The 23530-nt window shown below is 45.5% G+C and overlaps 1 protein-coding gene across 3 annotated transcripts in view; it reads right to left on the reverse strand.

The window, feature by feature from the left end:
• Positions 1-510: 510 nt before the first annotated feature.
• ITPR1 (inositol 1,4,5-trisphosphate receptor type 1) overlaps positions 511-23530 on the reverse strand; it is a 180177-nt gene continuing 157157 nt past the window's right edge. For all 3 annotated transcript variants that reach the window (XM_075053126.1, XM_075053125.1, XM_075053124.1), the window contains 6 exons: positions 23360-23461; positions 21544-21683; positions 20042-20207; positions 19090-19250; positions 6961-7122; positions 511-1937 (listed from right to left, as the gene is read on the reverse strand). In XM_075053126.1, coding sequence (XP_074909227.1) covers positions 1851-1937; positions 6961-7122; positions 19090-19250; positions 20042-20207; positions 21544-21683; positions 23360-23461 — 818 coding nt within the window. In that variant the 3' untranslated portion in view covers positions 511-1850. The remainder of the gene's footprint in view (positions 1938-6960; positions 7123-19089; positions 19251-20041; positions 20208-21543; positions 21684-23359; positions 23462-23530) is intronic.

The raw sequence follows: 23530 nt of genomic DNA on the forward strand, positions 1-23530 counted from the left end.
CCTCCCCATGGATGCACTCGCTTTGACGTTTTGTGATGACCTGTGGCAGGGAGACGCACCCTTTTCAGACAGTTGTGTGCACTTACCAGATTAAAGATGATTAATTGTACCAGGTAGTTCCTGCTACATCTTAATCAAATACACATAATCAGCAACGCTTCTGCGCACACGATACTTGGAGCTGGAGTGGTTTTTTTTTTTAAACTCTTGCACTCTCAGGTCTGAGGATGACAAGCCTAAAATATCAGTGGTAAGAGTCTGAAGGATTGAAAACTGGAGTGATCGTAGACAAGGTTCCTGGGGCACCAGTGCCTGTCGCTGCTGGAGGAGGAAGGACTTGGTCTGGTATTAAAAGACCAACCGCTGCCCCTCCTGCTCTGAGTGGGGGAAAAGCACCGTTCTTACCTGCAAGGCCCCTGCGGCTCGACTTTCCAGGGCGCGCAGGCAAGCGCGACAGCAGACACAAGCACACACCACCTTGGAGGGGGGAGAAAAACCACCAGCAGCCTCTGACCATAGAGTATTTTGCATCATTTATTTAAATACCTATATTTATGCATTTACAAATTTTCATAGCTCTGTTGGTAGCTTTTCTTTTTTTTTTTTTTTTTTTTTTTTTTTTTTTGTAGACAGTATTGCAGGGAAGTTAGCTTTTGTAAAATGAGGTCCATGTATAAAACTATGCAACGGATTGGAGAAAAAAAAACCCAAACCAAGTTTCCTTTCATACTCTCTAGAATCAGCAACCAAAGACAGTGACCGAATGGAGGGCAAGAGGGAGGGGACAGGGTGGGACAGACCAACCTCAAACCAGTGGCTCTCAGAAGCATTACACACGTCAGTGCTCAGCTAATGGTCCTAATAGGATAGGTCATGTTTCAGTCGGTGCAATGCCTGTTTGCTAAAGCTTTAGCAGGCACATAGGTCTCTAAAGAAAAAAATAAAAGGAAAGGATCCTACACACTGAGAATGCAAAGCCTGGACAGCCTCGTGATAGGTTTTAGGTGTCGTGGCATGAAATGCCCGTAGGAGACTGCACCGACTCGCCAGCAGTGCATCCTCATCCCAAACTTCATTTTGCATAAAAAGTTCCCTTTAAGAAATCTTAGCATTTAAAAAACCTGGTATCTGAGCTCTTCTAGCCTCAGTACTTTGAAGAAGTCACTTGAAAAATACCTCCTGCTTTCCTCATTTGGAAGCTTCAAAGTAATGTTTTGCTTTAATTGATACCAATTTAATAGCTCACGGATTCCCAGTGTTATCTCTGGGAGGAAGAGGCAACAGATATGGCATTGCAAGATATTTACACACATGGTACAAAAATGTCCAAGGGTATGAAAAATCACCAGTTACACAATTTTGCAGCAGCCTCATTTACACCTGTAATTTTATACCATTTATTACATTGTACTAACACACCAGATTCAAAGATGTGCACTCCCTTTAGGACATTCAGGAGTTACAAATATATTGTGATTGCATAATTCATATTGCACAATTGTATAAAAACATAAATACTAGCTATTCTATTTTTTTTTAAATACAAAATACATGTCACATAGTCAAATAGTCTTTTCAAGTGCAATTCAGGTGCTCTCTTTAGTCCTTCCAAGAAAAAGGCAATTTTGATAGTTTTGGCACAAAGTTTAACCTCCGTCCCGTGCCAACAGTTCTAATTACAATACGTATGCCCAAAACTTTATATAGTAGCAGTCATATACATATAGTATAAAAACAGGTTATTTACAAAATGAACTGAACGTACACAGAAGCAGCCTCAGTGGTCGGATCTGAACTCTGGGTTAGCATTATTCGTGCTGTTGCGAGAGGGGCAAGTGACCCTTCTTGACTTATGCCGGTTGCTGCGGGTTCACATTCATGGGCGGAGGGTGTCCTAGGAGACCGATGCGCTGTTTCTGCTTCCTCTGCTCCGTCATCTGGAAAATTAAAAAGTTTGCTCATTAGGCCTAGACGCTTCCTGTGCGTCAGCTCGCCGAAGGACCTGGCGCTGCCTTTACTGGTTAGCGTTTGCTCTGAAACCCACTTTCTACAAATAACGCTCCTCTGTCCGCTGTGCCAAGTGCTAACAGATGAAAGCAGCAACTACAGCCCTGTCTCGTGCACTCATCGGGGACGTCCGTGAACTTGCTCGTGCGGCTGACTACCGTTTTGCAAGAAGAGAGCTTGGGAGAGCCAGGCAAATTAGTGCAGAGAGCAGCTCGCAGAAACCTCCCCTCTTAGAAATTCTTTGTAACCGGTCCAATGTACGAGGCAGACCAGACGCAGAGGGCGGAAGAAAGGGGCGAGCCCTCAAGTCAGGCTGGGAATACCCTTGTCTTTGCTGGAATAGACTCGAGCGCTCCCGCTCTCATCAGGAGCGAGCCAACATCCCTCTCCGTCTGCCAAAAGCCAAGACGCAAGGCAGGGACAGGAGGTTAACCACCTCACTGCCAGACAGCCAAATCTTTGGCAGTACTTCCCATCAGATAAAATAACGTTTCTCCTGATCAGTGCAATCATGACCTGAAAATGGATCATCATTTTTTATTACCGATATTGAGAAATGGCCACAATCCAATTCCCCGCTCTCTTTTTTTGAAACCTCGGGAGGTTTCTGACGACTTGCATAAGCCGACACGCCACGTAAGGAGCAACTCCGGCGTGGGCAGGGTCTCCAGCGGCGAACAGCTGGATCGTTCCCCGCGGCTCCCTCTGCGACCACATCTCGGCTTCGGAGGAGCCAACACGTGGGACGGCTTGCAGCAGCCGTGCCGAGGAGGATGCCAAGACAGCTCCTCGCCCCTAGACCACCAAGGCGAGGGGACCCCGACACCGCTCCTCGGACACCCGGGCTCCACCGAGAGCCCCCACACCCTCAAAGCGACGTGCGAACGCACAACCGCACCGCTGCACGCGATCCGTGGCGGCACCGACGGCGTGCACGAATACCCGCACTCACGTCCCGCTTCTGCTGCTCCTTCCCTGGGGCTGAGCGTGCCCGGCTGCGGTAACAGGCATGGGTATGCCGGGGCAGGCCAGCCGGCTCACCGGGGCTTCGCGGGACCCGTCCGGCAACACGCCTGCACGCAGGAAAACCTAGCCCTAAGGCTGGTTCACCCAAAAAAAAGTAATCTTTCGTTCAAGTATAAGATACAATTTGGAATATTTTTCTTTATGAGAATTAACTGAATTCCTTGCAATGCTTTTCCTGCAACAGCTGCACCCACAATCCTTCAGTTTTTTCATTTTTCAGATATTTAATCACAAATGTCAGCCAATATAATGATTGTGGAAGTGACTCCAGGGTAAGGGAGACAGCATGCTCGCACATTTAGTCCATTTGTAGCCTGCATTTGAAGGTATTTGTCTAAAGACTCCAGTTTTGGCAATGGGGAATAGTGTTCCCATCTCCGGTGTGGGGTACCCTGGCACGCTGGGGCAGCCAGCCGGTGGCCGACCTCGGGTCTGGAGTTCATTATGGGGAAAAGAATTAGTCACAACAGGCAGTTCTGGGCAACCTCCAAAAGGCTCCTCCATGTCCCAGGGGCTGTACAGCACTGTGCACACCGCTGCTTTCACTCAGGCTAGCTGTGTGTAATTACACTCATTTAATCACCAGGGAAAGGACCAAAATACAGTAACTCCTCTTGAAACCATAATTAAACTCGACTGCAGCCTGGTGCCTTGCTCATCGCCTGACCCAAGGGAGGCAGAACTGTTATTTTACCTTTCCCGGAAGACGACCGCAGCCTCACGAGGACAGGTCACACCTCCCGGTCCCCTGTACCACACTTTTGGAAGTCTGTTTTCACAAAAGCCTTGTAACATTTCACAGGCAAACAGGAGCAGAAGGAGAGGAGTCTTCCCATCACTCTCTGGTCTCAGACACACACACAAGCTACTCCCCTGCTGAACCACTGGGACTTTTTTTAACTGTCTCTAAGATAACCCACAAGTTGGAAATGCAAAGATGCAAGCAGGATTTAGTTTTTAAAATGCCTGTTTATATTAAGTAGTTTCACTGAGCAAACTAAGAGCCACGATTTCACACAGCAAATAAACTGATTCAGAGGACACATGAAAAAAAAAAAAGGAAAGAGAAAAGAACAACAAAAAGGGACTGTAACATATTTTTCATGCTGTGTAGAAAAAGGGATGGTGCACCCTGATGCAGGTGTACATAGAAGACGTGCCTTTTAAAAAAATAGGAAGAATAAAGCATAATGCAGAGAGAGAGAAATACAATTGCAATGTCGATGCAGAACGTTATTAATCCTGCGAGATAAGTAATGCTTGTCTAGAGGGCACAGGGCTGCAAGACGGAGCAACTTTAATCTCTATCACATTTACCTGGAGACCAAATCTCTTGCAAAAGCTTTACAGCTGTAGCAACTGTACACCTGGGCCTAAAAGGCAATAAAATCTAGGCGCAATGTATTGCAGGGGAGCTGTCAGCTACTGGAGTAATGCTGACAGGATTAAAAAACAAAACCGAGGGACCTGAAGTTCAACTGAGTCAAGCTGGCCTCTCCGATAATCGTATATAACTGCCCAGACGCACGCTGCCTAGCTCCAAAGGTCACGTGTGATTTGGAGTTACCTCTAGGAACGGGAGCAGGGCACGTGCAAAGTGCACGAGCGGGATACCGACCGTGCACACACACGCGGACGCGCCGGTGTCTGCCCGCTCTGCTCCTCGCCAGCCCGCTCGACTAAAGCCAACCTGAGCAGCAGCTCCGGCGACGGAGGACAGGGGTCCCGGCGGGTGCAAAGGGACCGTCCCGAGCATCTGCTAGAGATGCCACACGCTCGCCGACGCCGGAGGACGGCGCTGGAAAGGGCTTCTGGATGATTACATCTAATCCCCTGCTGTTGCAGACAATTATGTTGTAATCTTTTTGCACAGAATTAAAGTGATCAAGATTTTAATGGCTCTTGGTGCACTTGTTTGTGAAAGAAGGCATGCTGGATTTCAGTTTCTAACAACTAGAATCTCCAGAAACCTAACGAGCTTGAAAAGCAAATGAATGAGAGGTTTTCCCTTCCCTTTATTTAATTACAAAAAAATAAATACAAATACAAGTTCCCTGAGTTAGTTCCTTTTCCTGGAGACAGTTCTTGATCAGGAGAAGGGATATACTGGTTTTGTCACATAATTGGAGCATCCTGCAACTTAAGCAGGGCTCTCAATAATGGTACTTAGGGGAATTCCTAAAAGCTATCACAACATTAATGAAGCTGGTTTCCTCTTTTGCTTTTACAGTCAAGTAGCTCTCTAAAAGCTAAATCCTTCATTCTTATTTTCACAAAGAGCGAGAAGGGTTTTTAGTGCTTGGTCAGCCAAGAGCTGCAAGCTTCAGAAATAAATGCATTCTGATCCAGAGCTGGCTGTGGCTGATGGAAAGACTCCTGGTGACTGCAGACCACTTTGAGTCAGACCCTTCAACAAGAAGACGTAAGACACATGTTTCAAGATAATTGTTTCCAGGCAAAATAGCAAAACCACTACCCAACAAGTATTAAAGCACAGACAAAAGAGCAACTGCCTCTATCCTCCATCCTCAAAACCAGCTAGAGCAAAGGGGTCCATGGCACAGTGTCTGAAAACTAATTACAGCCAAGAGCAGCAAGGTTTTCTGCTCCCAATCCTACACATTAATCCCTTCCTTGTGCTCCGTGGGGTGTCAGGTAAAAGGGCCCAGCTCCATCAGAAATGCAGAGCGTGATCGGAAGGCAGGGAGCCGGGATCTCAGTCAATATTGGCTTCCAGAGACTCATGTCTCCGTGAAGATAACTAGCTTACAGACAAACCCGGCCAACCCAGAGCAGAGATGGGAAGCAGGAATCCGATTAGTATTGGAGAGAGTTGTGCCAACTGTGCTACAGTAAGCAGATCACATCTGAAGAGATAACAAACCAAATCTGTTGGCCATTTCTGCCCTGGGCAATTCCATCGACTGCCCTGGGATACCATCATGTGCAAGTTCAGCAATTATTACTATCCAGTGCCGATATCTATATAAACTTAACTAATTGAACCATCTGGCTCAGGTTATTAATCCATAAAGATAAGCAGCTAGTCACTTTGCTGCCGCAAACAGCTCCCACCAGGGCAGGCAACAGCATTTTCCCTTTTGCTTCCACTTAGGCTGTAATCCGTATGGACAACATGAAATAAAGCCCTGCTGCCTCTGTGGCTTTCACAAAGCCATCGCTGGGTTTGGGCTGGGAACAATCCCCACGATCCCCTCGAGCCCCAGCCGAGCCAAAAGTTAACACAAGTCCTCAAACTCTTGCTGCATCGAAAAAATACTCAGAGGTCTATGAGGTGTTCATGTGTTAAGTAGCAGCAATACATGCTGCAATGCAAAATATTTCTGTGGGTATGTCTGCCTATGCTGCAGTCTAAAAGCGTGACAGCAGCCAAATTTTATCTGCATTAGCAGTGCAGTGATAGCACGGAGATCAGTGCAAGCTAACCACTCAAGTATTTCTCCAGTTTCTCAGCAGGTTTTGAGGTCCGTGCAGCAACACAGCACTTCTATCAATATCACACCCTCTGACTTACAGGATCATGCTAAGGTCTTAGGATTAAAACCTGTAACAACAACAATACATACATACATGCAGGCTCCCTGCACTAGCGAGGACTGATTTAAGTTAACTTCAGCTTTGATTTTTTTTTTTTTTAATGCAAGTTTTCCCTTTCTGGAGGTGGCCACTTTGGACTACACCAGTTCGGTTAGCACTGCCAGGCAGGTCAGCTGGGATACAGGGCTCTGGAAGGACATTTTGTTTGTTCGCTTCTTTCCTGAACACGAGTTACTTTAGCAAAAGATCTTCACGGCGTTTGCAGGAGCCATGGAGCTGTAAAACACCACTTTGTACAACAGGCTTGCAGGACCTTTGTCCTGCCCGTAGCAGTGCGTGGCCGCCCGTTCGCAGCCAGGTCTCCCTTACCTGATCTTTAAGCTCTGACAGCTGGCCAGAGAGGTTGGTCACAAGCTTCATGGTGGACTCCAACTTCTCCTGCAAGTTCCTCAGCTCATTCTGCTCTCCTTCTGAGTCACTGCTCACAAGTGACATGGCCCGCATCCGGGGGAACCAGTCCAGGTTTCTCTCCTGAGGATCAGACGCGAGTTCACAATTAGTGTTTGCCAAATGAAAACCTGCACCCGAGCGGCTGAGTGCAGACAGGTTTTTAATGCCACGCAGGGACGTTCCTCAGATACACAAGCTCTGTAGTTATTTTCATTTGCATCTGACTGAAAAGTTTGCAAAATTGCCTGCTAGAGGCAATAAGGCACTTCAGATGTACTACTAAAAATTAAGGCTGCTTATTGTTGGCTTTTCCTTTCGAGAAACTCACTCTCCCCAGCCATTTCTTCTTCAGATACACTTCAGTGTAATACATGAACACTGGACATTAAACAGGCTCAGATTTCATATGTGGACAAGCATCTTCCAGGGCTAGAAATCTGCTGCCACCTTATAGTCTTTTAATTTTTGTTGGAGATTTTCTGCTGATAAAGCTGGTTTGCTTTTTTTATCAAGCAACATTTGGCTGTCCTTTCTAATGAAAGAAACTATGTTCTACCTGTTTCATAGTTGAAACCATGTTTCACAGTTGAAATACTTCCTTTTTAATGAAAAAGAAAAAAAATCACGTTCTGACTGCCCAGTTCAGGCTAAAATATGGGACAGATTAAGTTACAATGAATTGTTTATAATGAAGTTTTCGCTCAGGCATACAAATTCTCTAATATTCCATGTTTAAGTTATAGCCAGGAACTTCAGTGGACACATGCTCAGTTTTACTAATATGTACATAGTGGCTCACACATACACTCACGTACATGCCAGTGACGTTAAAAATAAAAGCAGGAACGGAATAGAAAGCCACAAAAGAGGAGGAGGGGTGTATACCGCATCTTGACACCTTAAATTTCAACACTGAACTGGTTTCCTATCTTCTCTGGTTCTCTTCCCACGCTGGAGATACTCTCTAAAATGGAAGTTAAACTAACACTGGATGACATCAGGATGTGTGCACTCTCACAGGTGACACTACAACAACTGGTAATATTTTAAACAAACCAGATGAAACAGTAATAGCCTACTGGATTACCAGCATCCCAAACCAGAGATCGATCAACAGCACTGGTTAAGGGCGGCCAAATTTTGCCCCGCTTCGCAGGCCAGGCTCTTCGCTAGGCTCTCTCTCAAAACTACAGCTTATTTTTATAGCACTACAAACTCTCTCTGGCTTTTTGCCATTGCCTGCCTAAATCTCTACCTCGAACCCCATCTCCCCCATCTCTCTGCTCCCCCTCCATGCTCACTCATTCCCAGGAGCATCCATCCTGCTTAAATCAGGGTTGTGCACCTCTACAGAGAGTTACAGTCACATCCTTTCTGCAATTCAGATGCGATGCCAAGACTCATCATCTTAAATTAGTTGCTTCTGAACTGCTTAGAGTTTACTATTGCCGAGATTAAAAGGCAGAAAGCAGGCCCTTTCCCATGCAGCGCACCACAGGATTCCCACATGATGCAAAACTGCCAGGGAGGCTTTTTTCTCCTGATCTCTGTTTACAGGGCAGATGGCTTCTGCTAATAAAAGAAAAAATATATGTACAAAAAAATATGCCTTTATGAAGACAAGTGCCAAAATATTTTGGACTTTAGGAAATGACAGTCCCACAATTAAGATTTAATAGTAGTAACAGGCAACATTTCACTGCGTTCTTCCAGCCATAGTTAAATCCTCATTAGGGAAGAGAGGGCAGGCTTGTCACTCGTGCTCAGGTCCAGCACCTCACCCCCAAAGTATTCCCCCTCCCCACCCAGGGAAAACAAACTAAACCAACGGCTATTCCCCTCCCTGCTCTCCTCCAGGCAAGAGGTTTTCAAGGACACGGCAAATAAGACTAAAATGCAGTTTATATTTGCAGGTTTGCCTGGACCCTCAGGTCCATGTCCTGAGGTTTCTAGGCAGACACAAGAGCAGAGCCCTGAAGCTCCTGCCCATCTCCTGCCCACTTCCTACTTGCTGTACAAATACTGTTGTTTTACTTGCTCCCAAAGAGGTGAGCTTCCCAAGCCCATCCCCAGAGTGCTCCCAGGTCCCATCCTTCTGAAGGATGAAGGGGACGAGGGGAGCAGGACCTGGAAAAACCAGCCTTTCCCCACCTCCAAGATCTTATGAACAAATACCCTAACCCTTTTCTAACGTTACTTTGCAATATAAGCAAATGCTGTAGCTGCTGCAGAGGTTGCAACTTGATCATTACAGGCAGGGAAGGTGACGGGCAGTCTCGGATGGTGAAATCAAACCAGCAAGCACTAGAGCACTGACAGCTTCTGCAGGCTCATCAGAAGTTTCATACTCACTGGTCTTCTGAAAGCCCCAGCTCTTGAAGCTGCTTGAGTATGGGAAATCCTGGCTTTCACTTGAAAAACAACAAAGTGCCTCTCTAGTTCTCATGGCAGTGGTGAAAGATGAAACCCCCAAAATGCTCCATGTGAACTCCACACACTAACGAAAAGGAGACAAGACTCGTGGCCCTCCGGGCAGTCTCCTGGGCTGTGAGGACAGGACTCACTTTTGAGCCTGGAACTGGCAATACCCCTGCTAAGTCCTGACCCACCTGTGAAAGAGTTAACGGGGGCACCTGGAAACTTTCTGTGCACAGACAGGCTTAGGGAAGGACCCGTACATCACTTTGCCCACCCGTGTCATCGGGCTGGGCCCTAACCTGCGCTCCCCTTCAGGTTTCCTATACCTTGTTGGCACGACTCAAACCCAAAGTTCACCTGGAAGCGTCCAGCAGCCACCCAGCAAGAAAGAAGGGGACGTCCACCCGAACAGCCTGGGCAAACGCCCCGAGGTGAGGAACCGTGGGGACAGATGTGCAGGTAAAACTCCATCGATGCTGGTAAAACTGGCACCAGTGCTGGCTGACCCATGGTGGCTGCTGGGACCTCTCCAGAAAGGGCAGCAGGGATGCTGCCAGCACGCAGGGACGGACTTCTTCCTCCTCCTCCTCTTCCTCCTCTCTGCAGGTACAACCCTGCACCCCTTCACTCTGGCTTTGCATGGAAAACCTCCAGCCTGTTCCTACAACCTCCACCAGCACCGCAGAGAGAAGCTCGAGAGCCTGGATGCGACCAGCCTGCTGAAATGCAGAATTCTGCCCCAATGCCCATCCCCGGCCGTGCTGGGCGGGGGGGGGGGGGGGGGGGGCAGGTTGTGGGGGTGTTTTCTTTTAAATAAATAAATGATGATGCCTCAAGCAGAGATGGTGAAAACGGAAATAAGCAGGAATGCAGAAAGGTCAGTCGCTGACAAGCCCGCTGGGCCAGCGTGCAGCAGCCAGCCCGGCTCCCGGCCCCACGGCTGCCAGCGGCGCTCCCTCTGCAGAGCGCTTTCTATTCAAGGTTGAATAAAAGATTTATATCTTGATGATCTAGTTTCTGCTGAACTTTAACTGAACACCGGGGTGCCTTTAAAGATACAGCCTTACATCTTTCACTGGGGGTTTGGTAGTTTTTCAGAGGCAGTAAGTGACGGGAAAGGCTTCCCCCTTGATCCCTTTTTCTCTGCCTGTCCCTTGTCCCGCCGTGCACCCTCCCGGCTGCTGGCACCTCGCATACCAATGCAGTTATGCACTGTCTGCTGTGGTCCTCCTGCAAGCAGAGGCACCGGGATCCTGGTGTGCAGTCAGCTCCCTCTTCCCGTCACAGTCGCAGCTTCCTCCGCTGCAACAGACGAACTGACTAAAGCCACTGACGGAAGCTGGCTAACCACAAGTGCTGGGTTTCGGGTTAGCTCTTTTCTAGGTAAAGTTGGAAAAGTCCCTCTTTGTAAAGCAAATATCATTAAATCTCAGACATGGGGGCGAGGCTGACCGTCCACGATTGGAAATTTGAAAAAGGGGAAGCGGAGTTGCATGATGCAGATGCAATTCATTCTGAGAAGCGCCCGCTCCTCCCTGCTTCTGCCAAAGAGTTTATTCTAAGAAAGGTTTCTGAAGCAACCTCAAGGCGAGCCGTGCCAAGAGATGCATTAGCTCCGCTCCTCGGGCAGGAGGCGGCCGCTAACGGCAGGGACCGGGGCTCGTCCTCACCTCCGGCACCACCACGCCGCATCGCCGCTCCTCTTCTGGGTCTCCATTTATTCAGCTACCGCTGCGCCTAATAGTTATGGGGCGCTGAAGGGCTGATTCAATGCTCGTCAAAATAAATCCCTATAGCCTGCCACCGGAAGGCTGCCCAGCAGCCACCATTTAGTAGGGGAAGGTGGCAGCCGCAAATTTCAGTTTCTGTCATGTGTCGTTAAAAATCATACCCATACAGCTAATACACAGCTTTGTGAAGCGCTTCGAAAATTAATTTTTTTGTTTGTTTGTGGCGAGATGAAACTCCTCTTGGTTCTTTCTTTTGCTTCCTGGAAAAAGCCCCATGTCAGGTTCTCTCTCTCTTCTGCAGAGGGCTCACCATCACTTCTTCCACTCCAAGCTGCACTTCTCCCCTCTCCATGAAAAACAGCACTCGACCGTGTCTCCCCTGCACACGAAGAGTATTTTCAAGTCCTCATATGCACCATGTGTTTAAACAGGAGGCTGATGATACAAGGTTAATGGTATAAAAATCTCCTTTTTCACTGCTGCCACAGATTAAATACCTAAGCGGCTTTTGCACTGGTGCAGAGCAGGGAACCTGGAAGACAGACACCATTTCCAAAGGTGGAAGATGAATGACTGACCAGGTGTCTTGGTTTCAACCGGGACAGAGTTAATTTTCTTCATAGTAGCTGGTGCAGTGCTGTATTTTGGATTTAGTACGAGACTAATGTTGATAACACACTGATGTTTTAATTGTTGCTAAGTAGCGCTTATCCTAAGTCAAGGATTTTTCAGTTTCCCATGCTCTACCAGTACGCAGGTGCACAAGAAGCTGGGAGGCAGCATGGCCACGACAGCTGACCTGAACGAACCAAAGGGATATTCCATACCATAGAACGTCATGCCCAGTATATAAACTGGGGGGAGTCGGGCAGGAGGGGCCGATTGCTGCTCGGGGACTGGCTAGGCATCGGTCAGTGGGTGGTGAGCAATTGCGTTGTGCATCACTTGTCCTTCTTGGGTTTTATTTCTCTTTTTTTTTTTGTTATCTTCTTTTTCATTACAATTATTAGTACTACTATTATTATCATATTTTATTTTGATTATTAAACTGTTCTTACCTCAACCCACGAGTTCTACTTTTTTTTTTGATTCTCCTCCCCATCCCACTGGGGCGGGGAGGGGTGAGCGAGAGGCTGCGTGGTGCTTAGTTGCCAGCTGGTGTTAAACCACAACACCGTGTCCCCGTATGAAACGACCCCCCTGTACATCCCCGTGACAGCTCTGCTGCGGGTGACTCACTTGAGCCGAGCGTTGTGTTTACCAGCGGTGAAGTTACCCCACCAGGCATCGCCCGGCTCGATGCGGCTGAGGCGGACGGTCCCGGTGGGAATCCCTCCAGGCGATCTCCTTACTCTTGCCGAAAGGACGGTGCCGCCTCTCCGCAGAAACCTGCTGCTGGCTGTTTGGATCTACATTTTAAAGTAGGACGCGTTACACCACCACCGGCGGGGCAGGACAAAACAATTAAGCATGCAAAGGTTGAACAAACAGCTGCTGGTGGCGATGGCAGCAGTCACCCACCTACTCTTGTGCAACGCATCCGGCACGGCCCGGGTGGCCGGCGCAGCGCCCTGCGGCACGGGGTCACGGGCTCCCTGGCACGGCCGGGCTGGAGGCGGCAGCAGCGATGACTCAGGGGTCGGCCACCTCGCCCCGGCCCCGGGCCACCTCCTCGGCACACGCACACATCTCCGTGGGGCTTTTTTGTCCTAGCCGGCGTTGCAGACCGAGCGGTTTTTTTTCCACGGCACGCCGCCGCCCTGCGAGCTGCTTTGGGACCCACCTGAATCCCAAACGAACCATCACACGGAGTCGGGCTGAAGCCTTTGCTTCTGTTTTCATCCACCCAGGCCCCTTTTTCTGCCACACGCTCAGCCAAAGCGAAACCTTTGACTCGGCAGTGGGGATGCTAACCCGATATTCCCAGCACAGATGCCTGCCCAGGTCATTTATCAGGGAAAACTAAGAACTCGGCCACGTAAGGTTAATGCCAGCAACAGGAGGGTTTTTTTTTTTCTGCAGCACGCTGCAGGGCATGCCAGCGTGCACACCTCCGGAGGAAAGAGCACACTAACGCGGCATGGGGAAGATGAGGTTCACCAACCACTTCTCCCCGTGCAGCTTCTGGTTTGCACTTCAATGCCGATTTCAAGGGTGGAACAAGTTGCTTCACTATCTAAATGCAAAGCTCGCGGCCCGTGCCTATGACACAGTGTTTCCAGCAGCCAAGGGCCTTCTGCCAAACGCATCTCTTGGCTCTTCTATGCCTCTGCTATTATTTATTGTTTAAGCCTCTAATTATATTGGCTAACTCTGGTAAGGTACCTCAAGATGCAGCTTGTTGGGAAGATACCACTAAATTAAGCACTATCAGCTCCAGTTCAGATCCTGACCTCAGTCCTCCTCCTCTCCCAGCTTGCACCCAGCGTCATCGCGACCAGGAGCCCTGAAACCCCCGTTTCCTCGTCTATAACCGAGCAACTGCATACAAGTTATTTGTACGGGCTGCTCTCTTCTGCGTCTGCCGTTGGTTTGGTAAGTATTGACATGACAAATCTCTCCTATTTGATTTTGCCCCAAAGTACCGGATTTCCAAGCACAAATTACATTATGAATGTAACTCAGTTTCTAATACTTCCTCAGACTGTATAATTTTGGCTGTATACAAATCTTTCACCATTGCTGGAATGATGAAGCCCCTTTTGAAGTTCTTCAGGTTTGAAGCATCGTGGCCTGCCACTTGCTAATCCTGTAAGCGCTGCAGTTCAAAATCCAGTCTTGGCCACCTCCAACCACGTTATATTCAATGTAGAGCCTGGGGACACAGTAACCCTTCAAAGCCATCATCACGTGAGCCTCGTGCAGGTTGTGAATCACACTCTCCTGCTGACTTTCAGAGCACAGCGACAGTCATGGCTGGGTGTTTAACTCCTTGGGAGAGGTTTCAGGTTGAACTTGCACTTCTGGAAGAATGTGATTTTAGAAGTTTGACACTGAATAAACCTTGCCTTTGCTTACTAGGAGGCTATGTTCTGGCAGAAGTTACAGGCTACACTGGATGCTCAAAACAGTAAAAAGAAATACTTTCTGATTATGGTATAGCACATCGCTCAAGACAAAAAGAAAAAAAGCTCAGTAATATACTTAAATCTCCAGTTCTGTACAAAGAGGTTAATTAGGGCACAAAAGGAAATCTCTAGCCTTCATTTCCATTCCAAATTCCTTTAAGGATATCTGCACCATCACTCCTATTTATAAATGGGTCATTTTTCAAATGACAACACAGTCCAGTTGAAGATTCAGGACTTGGTGCTCTCAATCTGGACTTGTGAGCTTGGGCAATCTCTTACACCTCTCTACCTCACTTTTGTAATAAAGGTTAATGACACGTATCCTGCTTGGTGCAACACTAGATTAAAAATCTGTGGAAACTGCAACAGCTAGTTAGGAAGCTTTGTGCTAAAAAAACTTTTCCAAACAAGCCTTTATTTTTTTAATATGCACATCTGCGTGCATAAAATCACTCACAGCCATGCGGCCCTTACCCACACTGATCAAATGTTGATGTGAAGGTGTATATGCAAAACCCCACGTTAGGGTATGCAAGCGTTGTGTATGCAAATATTTGTCCATGCAAGTGACAGCGCACTGCAGCTGCACGCACACCACCTTACGAGTGCACGCAAAACCGAAATGTATATGTGGTTTTCTATGTATCGAGCTTCAGAGTAAGATTTTCTTACATATTATAAATGCCTGCGAACAGCTGTTTGTAGCAGACCTTTGCCAAGACTCAAGCGACAGCTGTACCGATGGGGCTGCTGCTAGCGAGGCTGCCACAGTAACCGGAGGCAAATGCAGAAAACTTCAGAAATTCTCAAGGCAGGACGGGTAGATAAGACACTTAAATGAACTAATCTGTAGGGAGTTGCGCTGAGTTCACATTAGTCATTTGGGTGTGGATGTCAATGTCTGGCCAACACGATAAGTGGATCCCCCCACCTCCTACACACTTGGTATTATTCAGACATCACCTGATCTTCCCTGGTGACTACAAAGCCACGCAGAGCTGAACCGTATGCCTTTGTTCCTGGGAAACGCGGGAGGCACCGGGCTACCAGCTCTGCAGCACCATTAACATACTTTCCAGATAAACACTTTTGGAAAGACATTGGTCCATCCCCAAGTCGCACTACCTTAAGTGCACATCTGCAGTGCTTCAGCCAGATGAGCAGAAATTAGGTCATCGGGAGGGCTTTATAAACACCAAGAATTAAAGATCATCTCTGTTACCACTAGATGTTTTCTCACATCCTACAGTACTGTCTGTGCTATTAAACAGATATTAGGAGGTGGCTCCAGAATGCATTTTGAAGGTGAGCTGCTTCATGCCAAGCTTCTGTTTGCCGAGGTTATCAACCTCACCAGCACTGGTAAGGACTTCAGGACAGCGGATGAGTCACCGCAGCAGCTCGGGTGTGTACCCAAGCTCAGCTTCTACATCAAACAGAACCAGCAATCCCATTTTTCCCCACCGCGTTGCTCTAGCAATTCCCAGCGAAGATTCTTAAGATATCCCAAGTTTTACATCACATATCACAGCAGGCACACGCTCACCTTACTGATGAAAGTGAATATTATCCCTATTTACAGGGGGAAGAGCTGGCGATGAATTCCAGGCCTCTTATCAAAAGCCTGGACTTGTAGCTACAAGACCACTGCAGCCTGGCTTCCCACGCAGCGGCACACAAACACACCGGGCTCCGCAAACACGGGGGAACGTGAACAAAAACAATCCGAGATTACAAGCACCAACAGACCCATATTTGTATCAGAAAAAACGTTATGGAAGCTACACTTACCAATCAGTACTATCTGTACAGTCTATTAGATTTTATTTTGTCAGATCATTGTTTTTTAAATTGTTATTTTGCTCAGGCTTATAGTGCTCAAAATACGTCTAAACCTTAATCTCTTTCCAAGTTTAACTGTTGACTTCTTTCTGCATGCTGCTTTTTAACTTACTGAGCTTCTATCCATGAAGAAATATAAAATTCACTAAAGAATTGTAGTTACTCATTGATTTTCAAGGCTACAATTTCTTTTTATGCTGGGTCAGGTTCCTGCAGGGTGCAAGATGAATTCTATGGGCAAGATTCAGCTCTGCCATCTCCAGTACAGTGGACAGCCTCAGAACTGCCTTTCTACACGCATTATTTTTAGACAAGAAAACATCAAAATTCAAGATCACTTTTAAAGCTTCTGAATATTCACTAACTGGCATAAGTGAAATTGTCCAGGATTCTTTTGATACGACAGTGCTTAAAATATCTTTAAAGCACTGTACAAGCAGCACTGGATGCAACTCACAAGCTCATGGTGAATATAATTTTAGTGTCCTAAATTCGTTCTTCTGGGTTTTTGTTTTTTTAATGTTTTCTAGTGTTGGAACAACCCACAAATACTAAATGTCAGAGGGAATTTTTTTTTTTTTTTTTTTTACTATTGCCAAAAGGCAGAAATCCCAGAGTTTTCTAAAGATATTCTGTTGAGAGTCAGAGCAAAGGTGAAGCATATTTGAGGTGTATTCTGTCACTGCAATATGATTTGGAGCACATTATGCTTCCTACCCTCAACTACTAAAAATGGGTATAAATTGCAGTTGAACAATGGTACCACGGAACAGCCCAAGGAAAAGACAGGCCCCATCTTTGTCATTATCAAAGATGTTAGAGTGCCACCTTCAGTCTGCACACGTGGGGAGAAAATCCCTTTTAAAATCTACCCACGACGTAAGTAGGCTTTCCAGGAGAATCTGGTAGCCGCAGACATTAAGCAACCACAGGTTCCCATTTGCCCTCTGTACAAATACAAAATAAACCATCACCTCCAACAGGTGAATCTCAATCTTTGGAACCACTGATATATTTAAGGCTTTCCTTTTGCCCATCCTTCTAGATTCATTGGATGAAGACAGAAGGCTTGAGTAAAAGATGAACCATGCCCTAAATTACTCCTAGATATACCTTAGGCAGAAAAAAGGATTTCTGACTCGTACAGAAGTATTTAAAACAGGCCTGGTAGAGAAATATATTCATCATGTTTTACACTCAGATTTTCTAGGGCAGAAAAGCATGTTTTTAATGTTAACAGATGATGGAAAGAAATTGCTTCTGATTTTCAGAGGAAGCTTTGCCAGATCAGTCCCAAGGAACGCATCGACTGCAAAATGCTGCCGAGAGCTACGGTGTCGGGGCAGCGGCAGCCCGAGCTGCCCCGGTCACGCCTGTGCCGGGTCGTTGCAGACCACTGATGTGCAAAGCAAATTTACTTCCTATTCCACAGCTTGTGTGGTTACACCACGCTTTCAACAGCATTGCAGTGAGACCCGGCTCATGAAATGCAAAAACCCACCAACTACAAGACATACTCCAAACCTCTACCTAGAGCATATAGTTACATAAAACTGCATCTGCATGAGACACTTGGTCTATGCATAATGTATCCAAACTGCCATTCAAGACACAGTAATCAGCCCTTGCTGACACTTCTATGAATGGGAATTCTGATAAAAGTTCTCCAGTTTTTGTGTTTATTGCAAACATATTCAGTGACTAGGTTTTGGTTCTTATCTAATTTGAACTGTTAATCTGAAATAATAATTTGTTAATAAGTTGTTCGTTAATTGAAACTTTTTAAAACTAGTTTTAACACAACACAAGATCCTCTTTTACAAGCAGAAACATTTTAAAGAGTACAGTGCTTTCCCCTGAAGTAATGCTTGCTGCAGTGGGATAAATAAAGGGAGCAACATAATCGGTCAGACTAGAAAGCAGCAGTGATGTACTTAGTTATCTCACTGTGCTAATCCTCTATCAGGTGACTGCTCACAAGATTTCTTTAAGCCCTCATTACAGAGGCAGAAATCCAGAACTAGGACATACACTGTAGTGACCCCAAAGTAACATGTTTAAGAGATCTTGGTGGGATTTACATGCTGACCGGGCCACGACAAATTGCCCACTTCAAGGTACGTTGTACCTCTGGAGTGAAAAGGCTAGAGACAAATAAAGAAAAGTTTTCTGCTATTTATTCGTCTGAAGGCAAATAAAGAAATAACTAATTGAAATGTTACAAATCAGAAACAGCTTTTGCTAACCAGCCAGAAGACACACAAATTAGTAACTGGGGTTTAGGAGCTAATTCCAGGAGCTCTGAACCTGCAGCTTGCCAGAGACAAGGCTTTTAATTCTCTCATTAAAAGGCGTTACAATTGAGTAGATATTAATTTTAGTTTTTTACAATAAGCTAAAATCATATGACAACAAATCCTACAAGTCAGTTTAAGATATTTGTACTGGGACAGGTTATAACCGGTTTGTTACACTTCAGACACGTCCACCAGCTTGCAAATATTCTCCCTTAAACATTAGTTTTCAAAACAGAACACCTTCTCTTCACCCGATTTAAAACCACGGAGACTACCTAACTGTCACTGCTCACTGCCACCTACTTCGGCAGACACGCGGGAGGGTGTCGGAGGCCGAGAAGCCGCAGGCACGCAGACGCAGATCGCCGGACGGCTGCGGTGCTGCAGCACACGTCGGCTCCCACGAGTGCCCCTGCCCGCACCATCCATTTGCAGCAAATGTGCTGCCATCAACGCAATGTCTTTTATCGAGTTATCTTGCCAAGTACATCTTAAGTATATTATCTTTAGGAGATGCTTCTAAAAGGAAAGGCATTGGATTAAGCCTATTATTGCAGAAAAAGTCTTACCCCAAGTTTTTGCTTGCAAAATAAATAAAATACGAGTACTATATTTACCAAACATGCCAGTAGATTGGTCTAATCTGGGAGGGGGGAGTAGGGGAGGAGAAAAGCAGAACTCCAAACTCACCTTGATCATTTCTGCCACATAACTTTCTGGTCCTGTATATTCTGTTGAGTCTTTTACTTTCACTAACACAATAAAGCACAAATAATGCCACATATTGTGCTCTTCTTTAATGTGCTCTTCAAATGTGACTGTCTTGTTATCAAACTTATCTCTTTCCAAACCTACAAGAGTGACACATATATAACCCTTAGTATTTACAAACTGATACTAAGAAAATGAGCTCTAAGAACAAAACTTGTTTCTACAGTCTGCTGTACTTCTTAACAGTCACAATCATTCTTAAATGAACACTCAGTAACAGGGATAAACTCTCTAACAAATTCCCACAATGTAGCAATTAGAGGAAAGAAGGCTTAACAAGTACTGCTCACACTTTACTATATATAACAGAAAACTTTTGATTTAAAAAAGGTAGCTACCTCGTATGCAATCAGCTTGCTGGTTTTCGTAACGCATCTCCTATTTTTAGGCAAAATGACACCAAAAGCAACATTTGCTTTGCAGCAAACTTCCAAAGGTTACTTCTGTCAGTCTGTGTGTTATGCAACTTCTGCATGACCATCACATTTAACTGCACCGGCCTCAAAGGCTCGGCAGCTTAATTCCCAATCTACTGATGGGAAAAACTTTCACAGGCACTACTCAACACTCTACACCCTTGGAAAAAACAACTGTTTATAAAAATCTCTCCCATTTGAATAGGAAACTATTCTTTGAAGCACAGGAGAAACAGAAACTAAGGAGCTGAGGAAAAACCAGTATACCTAGCATACATTCCCCCTCTCTTCCCGCTGCCAGGCTCCGATGTGTGTGGTACCTGAGAATATCAACCAGCTGAGGAATGCAAGGTAGGAACAGCCAGAAATTCCAGACTCCCGTTTCCTGCAAGTTTGCAGCTATCTCTGACTTTGAGAGAGTAACCCCTTACTCTTGAGTGTGTTTCTACACTTACCACAAATAAAGCAAGTTGTTTTTAAAATTTCTTCTTTCTTCTGTTTTTCACTCCTTAAATCAGCAAAAGTGTCAATGATCACACCAAAAATCAGGTTAAGGACAATAATGATGACCATGAAGAAGAATAACAGATCATATATCACTCTAGCAGCAAAGAGAGGTTCCTGCAAGATACATATTTTAATAATTAACAACCCAAATACGTGCACATCTAACCCTTACCATGCCTTTCTCAGTTCAGCAATGGAGTACACTGCCCCACAACCCCTCCCTTCAGAGTCTCCATTTCTGATGCTCTCCAATGATAACTTACAACTCAAAACATTAAGTGAAACTAAAATGCAAGATTACTGAAAGAAAAGCCAAATTAGTCAGCTACCAGTATACAGTCTCTACAGAGTTGCTCGTTCTGCTTACTGTGTCCAAGTCTGTCCTCTTCTCTCACACACGTTGAAATTTGTTCTCCCCTCACCCCCACCCTGCAAGCCCATCCAAATTATATCCTTATATTAATATGCTTATATATCAATATAGTAGCAGGGTTGACCATAAAGTCTTCTGCTGAAATTTAATAGTATTAATTTCATTTATGCTAACAACCATGTATGTGGACATTAAGTTGGACTTCCCAGTATCCATTTCATATTTATTGCAGGCCTGAATACCTGAACACCTAACGCCCATTTTCAGAATCATCCTGCCAGTTGGGTGCCAAACCTTTATTAAAAATTATGTAACTTTCAAATCATTGTAAGCTGAAAATAAGGCTACACATTAGAAAACACTTTGAAATTGCAGATAACAACAGAAAAGCGTTCACTCTGACCGAGACTGCTCCTTTGGCCCCTAACATGGTTTTGGGGAATGACAGCCTGAGACTCAAATGGGCACAAACAGCTAAAAAGAACCAGCTATACGGGCAGCTTTGGGTGTTATGAAAAATTCCTGCTGCTTTGACTGGTCCCTGCTCTCTGATGATGGCTCCAGACAACAGCCTGCCTTCCTTCCCACAGCCCCAGCTCCAACCCATCTTGGTCCCTGTCCTCTCATCCATGCCCAGTTTTACACATCTTACCTTTCCCTAGGGATGCTCTCCACAGAAGCTCGTGCCACTAGCATGGTATCAGCTACCACTGCAGTTTCATTCTGCTACCTCATGTTACTCTTCCAATAGCTTGTACTTATTTCTTCAGATCCTGAACTCCCAAAGCACAGACTGTTGGCTACACCACTTCTGTTCCTTTGGGCCCTATTCTGGACAGTCCTCAAGCTAAAAAAGCCCCCCAAAAAGGATGGGTAGAAGCTTGTTTGAACTGGCTGCTGTTTAATCTGATACTACAGAGATTTAACAATATTACACGGAGAGAAAGTGTGGTCCATTCTAGTCGCGATGTATCCTACTTCTGTTTAAAGGGAGTGTATACACGTTTTCCCCAGCAGAACTAGATCCCCAGCCCGACGTGGTTATCACTCTTCCACCCCCATTCAGTGATAATTTACCTCTTTGGATGGTTTCCTGAGCACATCACCTACTCCACCCCCACTCCTGAGCCCATGACTCAGTACAGTAACAATGCACATCAGTAACGTCTCGCACGTATGCTCTTTATTCTCTTCCTCCATTTCTTCAGCAATCAGTTCTATTAACACAGCAAGCAAAGACACGTTTCAAAGGCAAGAAGATCAGTTTTAAATAATTCTCCTCATTCTCTGCCGGTTATGCTCTCTCCCCCCTTTGCGAAAACTGCCGGGTTTCCAGCCAGCGTTGCAAACCCCCTTAGCTCTTGCAAAGAGCTGACCATGGGAGCGCGTCTCTGCTCCGGCTCCAGCCTGCCCTCCTCTCCCCACCAGCAGAGTTTTCTTTTGTGCTTGAACTGCTGTCTTTGACTTGGTTAAGTATCTCTTTCCATTTCTGTTAGCATGCATAGCTCAGATCACCAGATGCCTGTTTATACAGAATCATAGCTTTCTGACAGCTCAGAGGACAAAGTGTTGCCTCTTACACTCTCCCTTGGTGCCTAACAGATTGCACAGCCTCTGGGCTGCACTCAAAATGGCAACTTCGACTCGTATTTTTCAAATGGCTAAAATATCACTGCTTACGGAAACAGCATTTTACTAAAAAAGTAACACACTTTTTTTGACCCTCTCTTCATTTGGCTGAAGCCTCCAACTTCGCTGTTTCAGTTGCAGAACTGCTAGAATCAATTACCTAATCTCATATACTCTCCCTGTACCCATTAAAAGTCTCATGATTTTCATTTCATCATACAAATGCTCATGAGCAGATCCCACCTTCCCACGGACAGCCTTAGAAAGACCCAAATCCCCATGCAATCCAGAAATAGCCAGACCCCAAGATGGTAGAGAAATGGCCAAAGATTTGGGCATCGTTAATATCCCTGGCCACAGAAGACCCAATATCAGGTTGATTATTTATGATACAAAAACACCTCTGGAGTTTCCCTTCCTGCAGCAAGAGTAAAGACAAAGCAGCACGCTCCTCCTAGAGCTGAACAAAGCAGCTATTCCTGTGTCAGTGTTGAATCTTAGTTTATCAAAGAGGACATTTAAGCAAAACAGAACCATCTCCTCTTGCGAGCATGGGCTTGTGGCCATTATTGACCTTTGAAACATTTGACCATATGAGCGCTCCTTCTAAGAGATACAGTGATGTTCCGTCTGGCTCTCACAGCCAGCGTCATAAATCTCTGAGGAGTAAATTACATTTTCTAGAAAATAAAACTGAAATATTTCAATACCCAATCTGAGGCTGGCGATTATGCTACAAGTAATATCTTGCATGCACTACTTTGATCTCAAAAACCCCCAAACCTACCCTGTCTACTTAATCCATTGAGTACTTCCTGCCATGATATTAAAAACAGTTTCCTTAGTTAGCTAGATAGAATAATGCTGATGATAAACGATGTTCTGCTCCATATTTCACAGGGTATTATCCTCTGAGATCACATTTAATAGCCTAATGTTTTAAAATAATAAACTTTGCAAAGAGGTAAACTGCATCACTTCCTTCTCAAATTGATGTAGAAAATTAAAGAGTATGACAGCGTTTTATCAAAGTATGGTTTAGTTCTAAGTTTCTCTAGTTTAATCACTTCATGTAACAAATGTTATTTATGCTGTTGGCCTAAATTAATCCCATTTCAAGTTAGATAGTCTCATGATAGCTTTGCTCCCAGATTTATTACATGGGATTTTTAAAGAAATTATTGTTCCCTTAATTTCAGGTGCTTAACTAGAAAAAGTGTGAAAACTCAGGGTGTGAGTTATGAATTCAACAGCAGATACTCACGGTCTGAAGGAATGATTGAAGAACAGTTTTCACTGCTACCTGCTTTGCATACATCTGAATAGAGAAACTCTCCAGTCATGGTCTCACCTGGTTCTGCGCGATCTAAAAACAGAAGGTGATGAATCAAATGGATACTTTAATGTTTCATACGTTTTGCAAGATTACTTCTCA

This window comes from Buteo buteo, chromosome 21 (assembly GCF_964188355.1).
Source record: "Buteo buteo chromosome 21, bButBut1.hap1.1, whole genome shotgun sequence".
Taxonomy (NCBI): domain Eukaryota; kingdom Metazoa; phylum Chordata; class Aves; order Accipitriformes; family Accipitridae; genus Buteo; species Buteo buteo.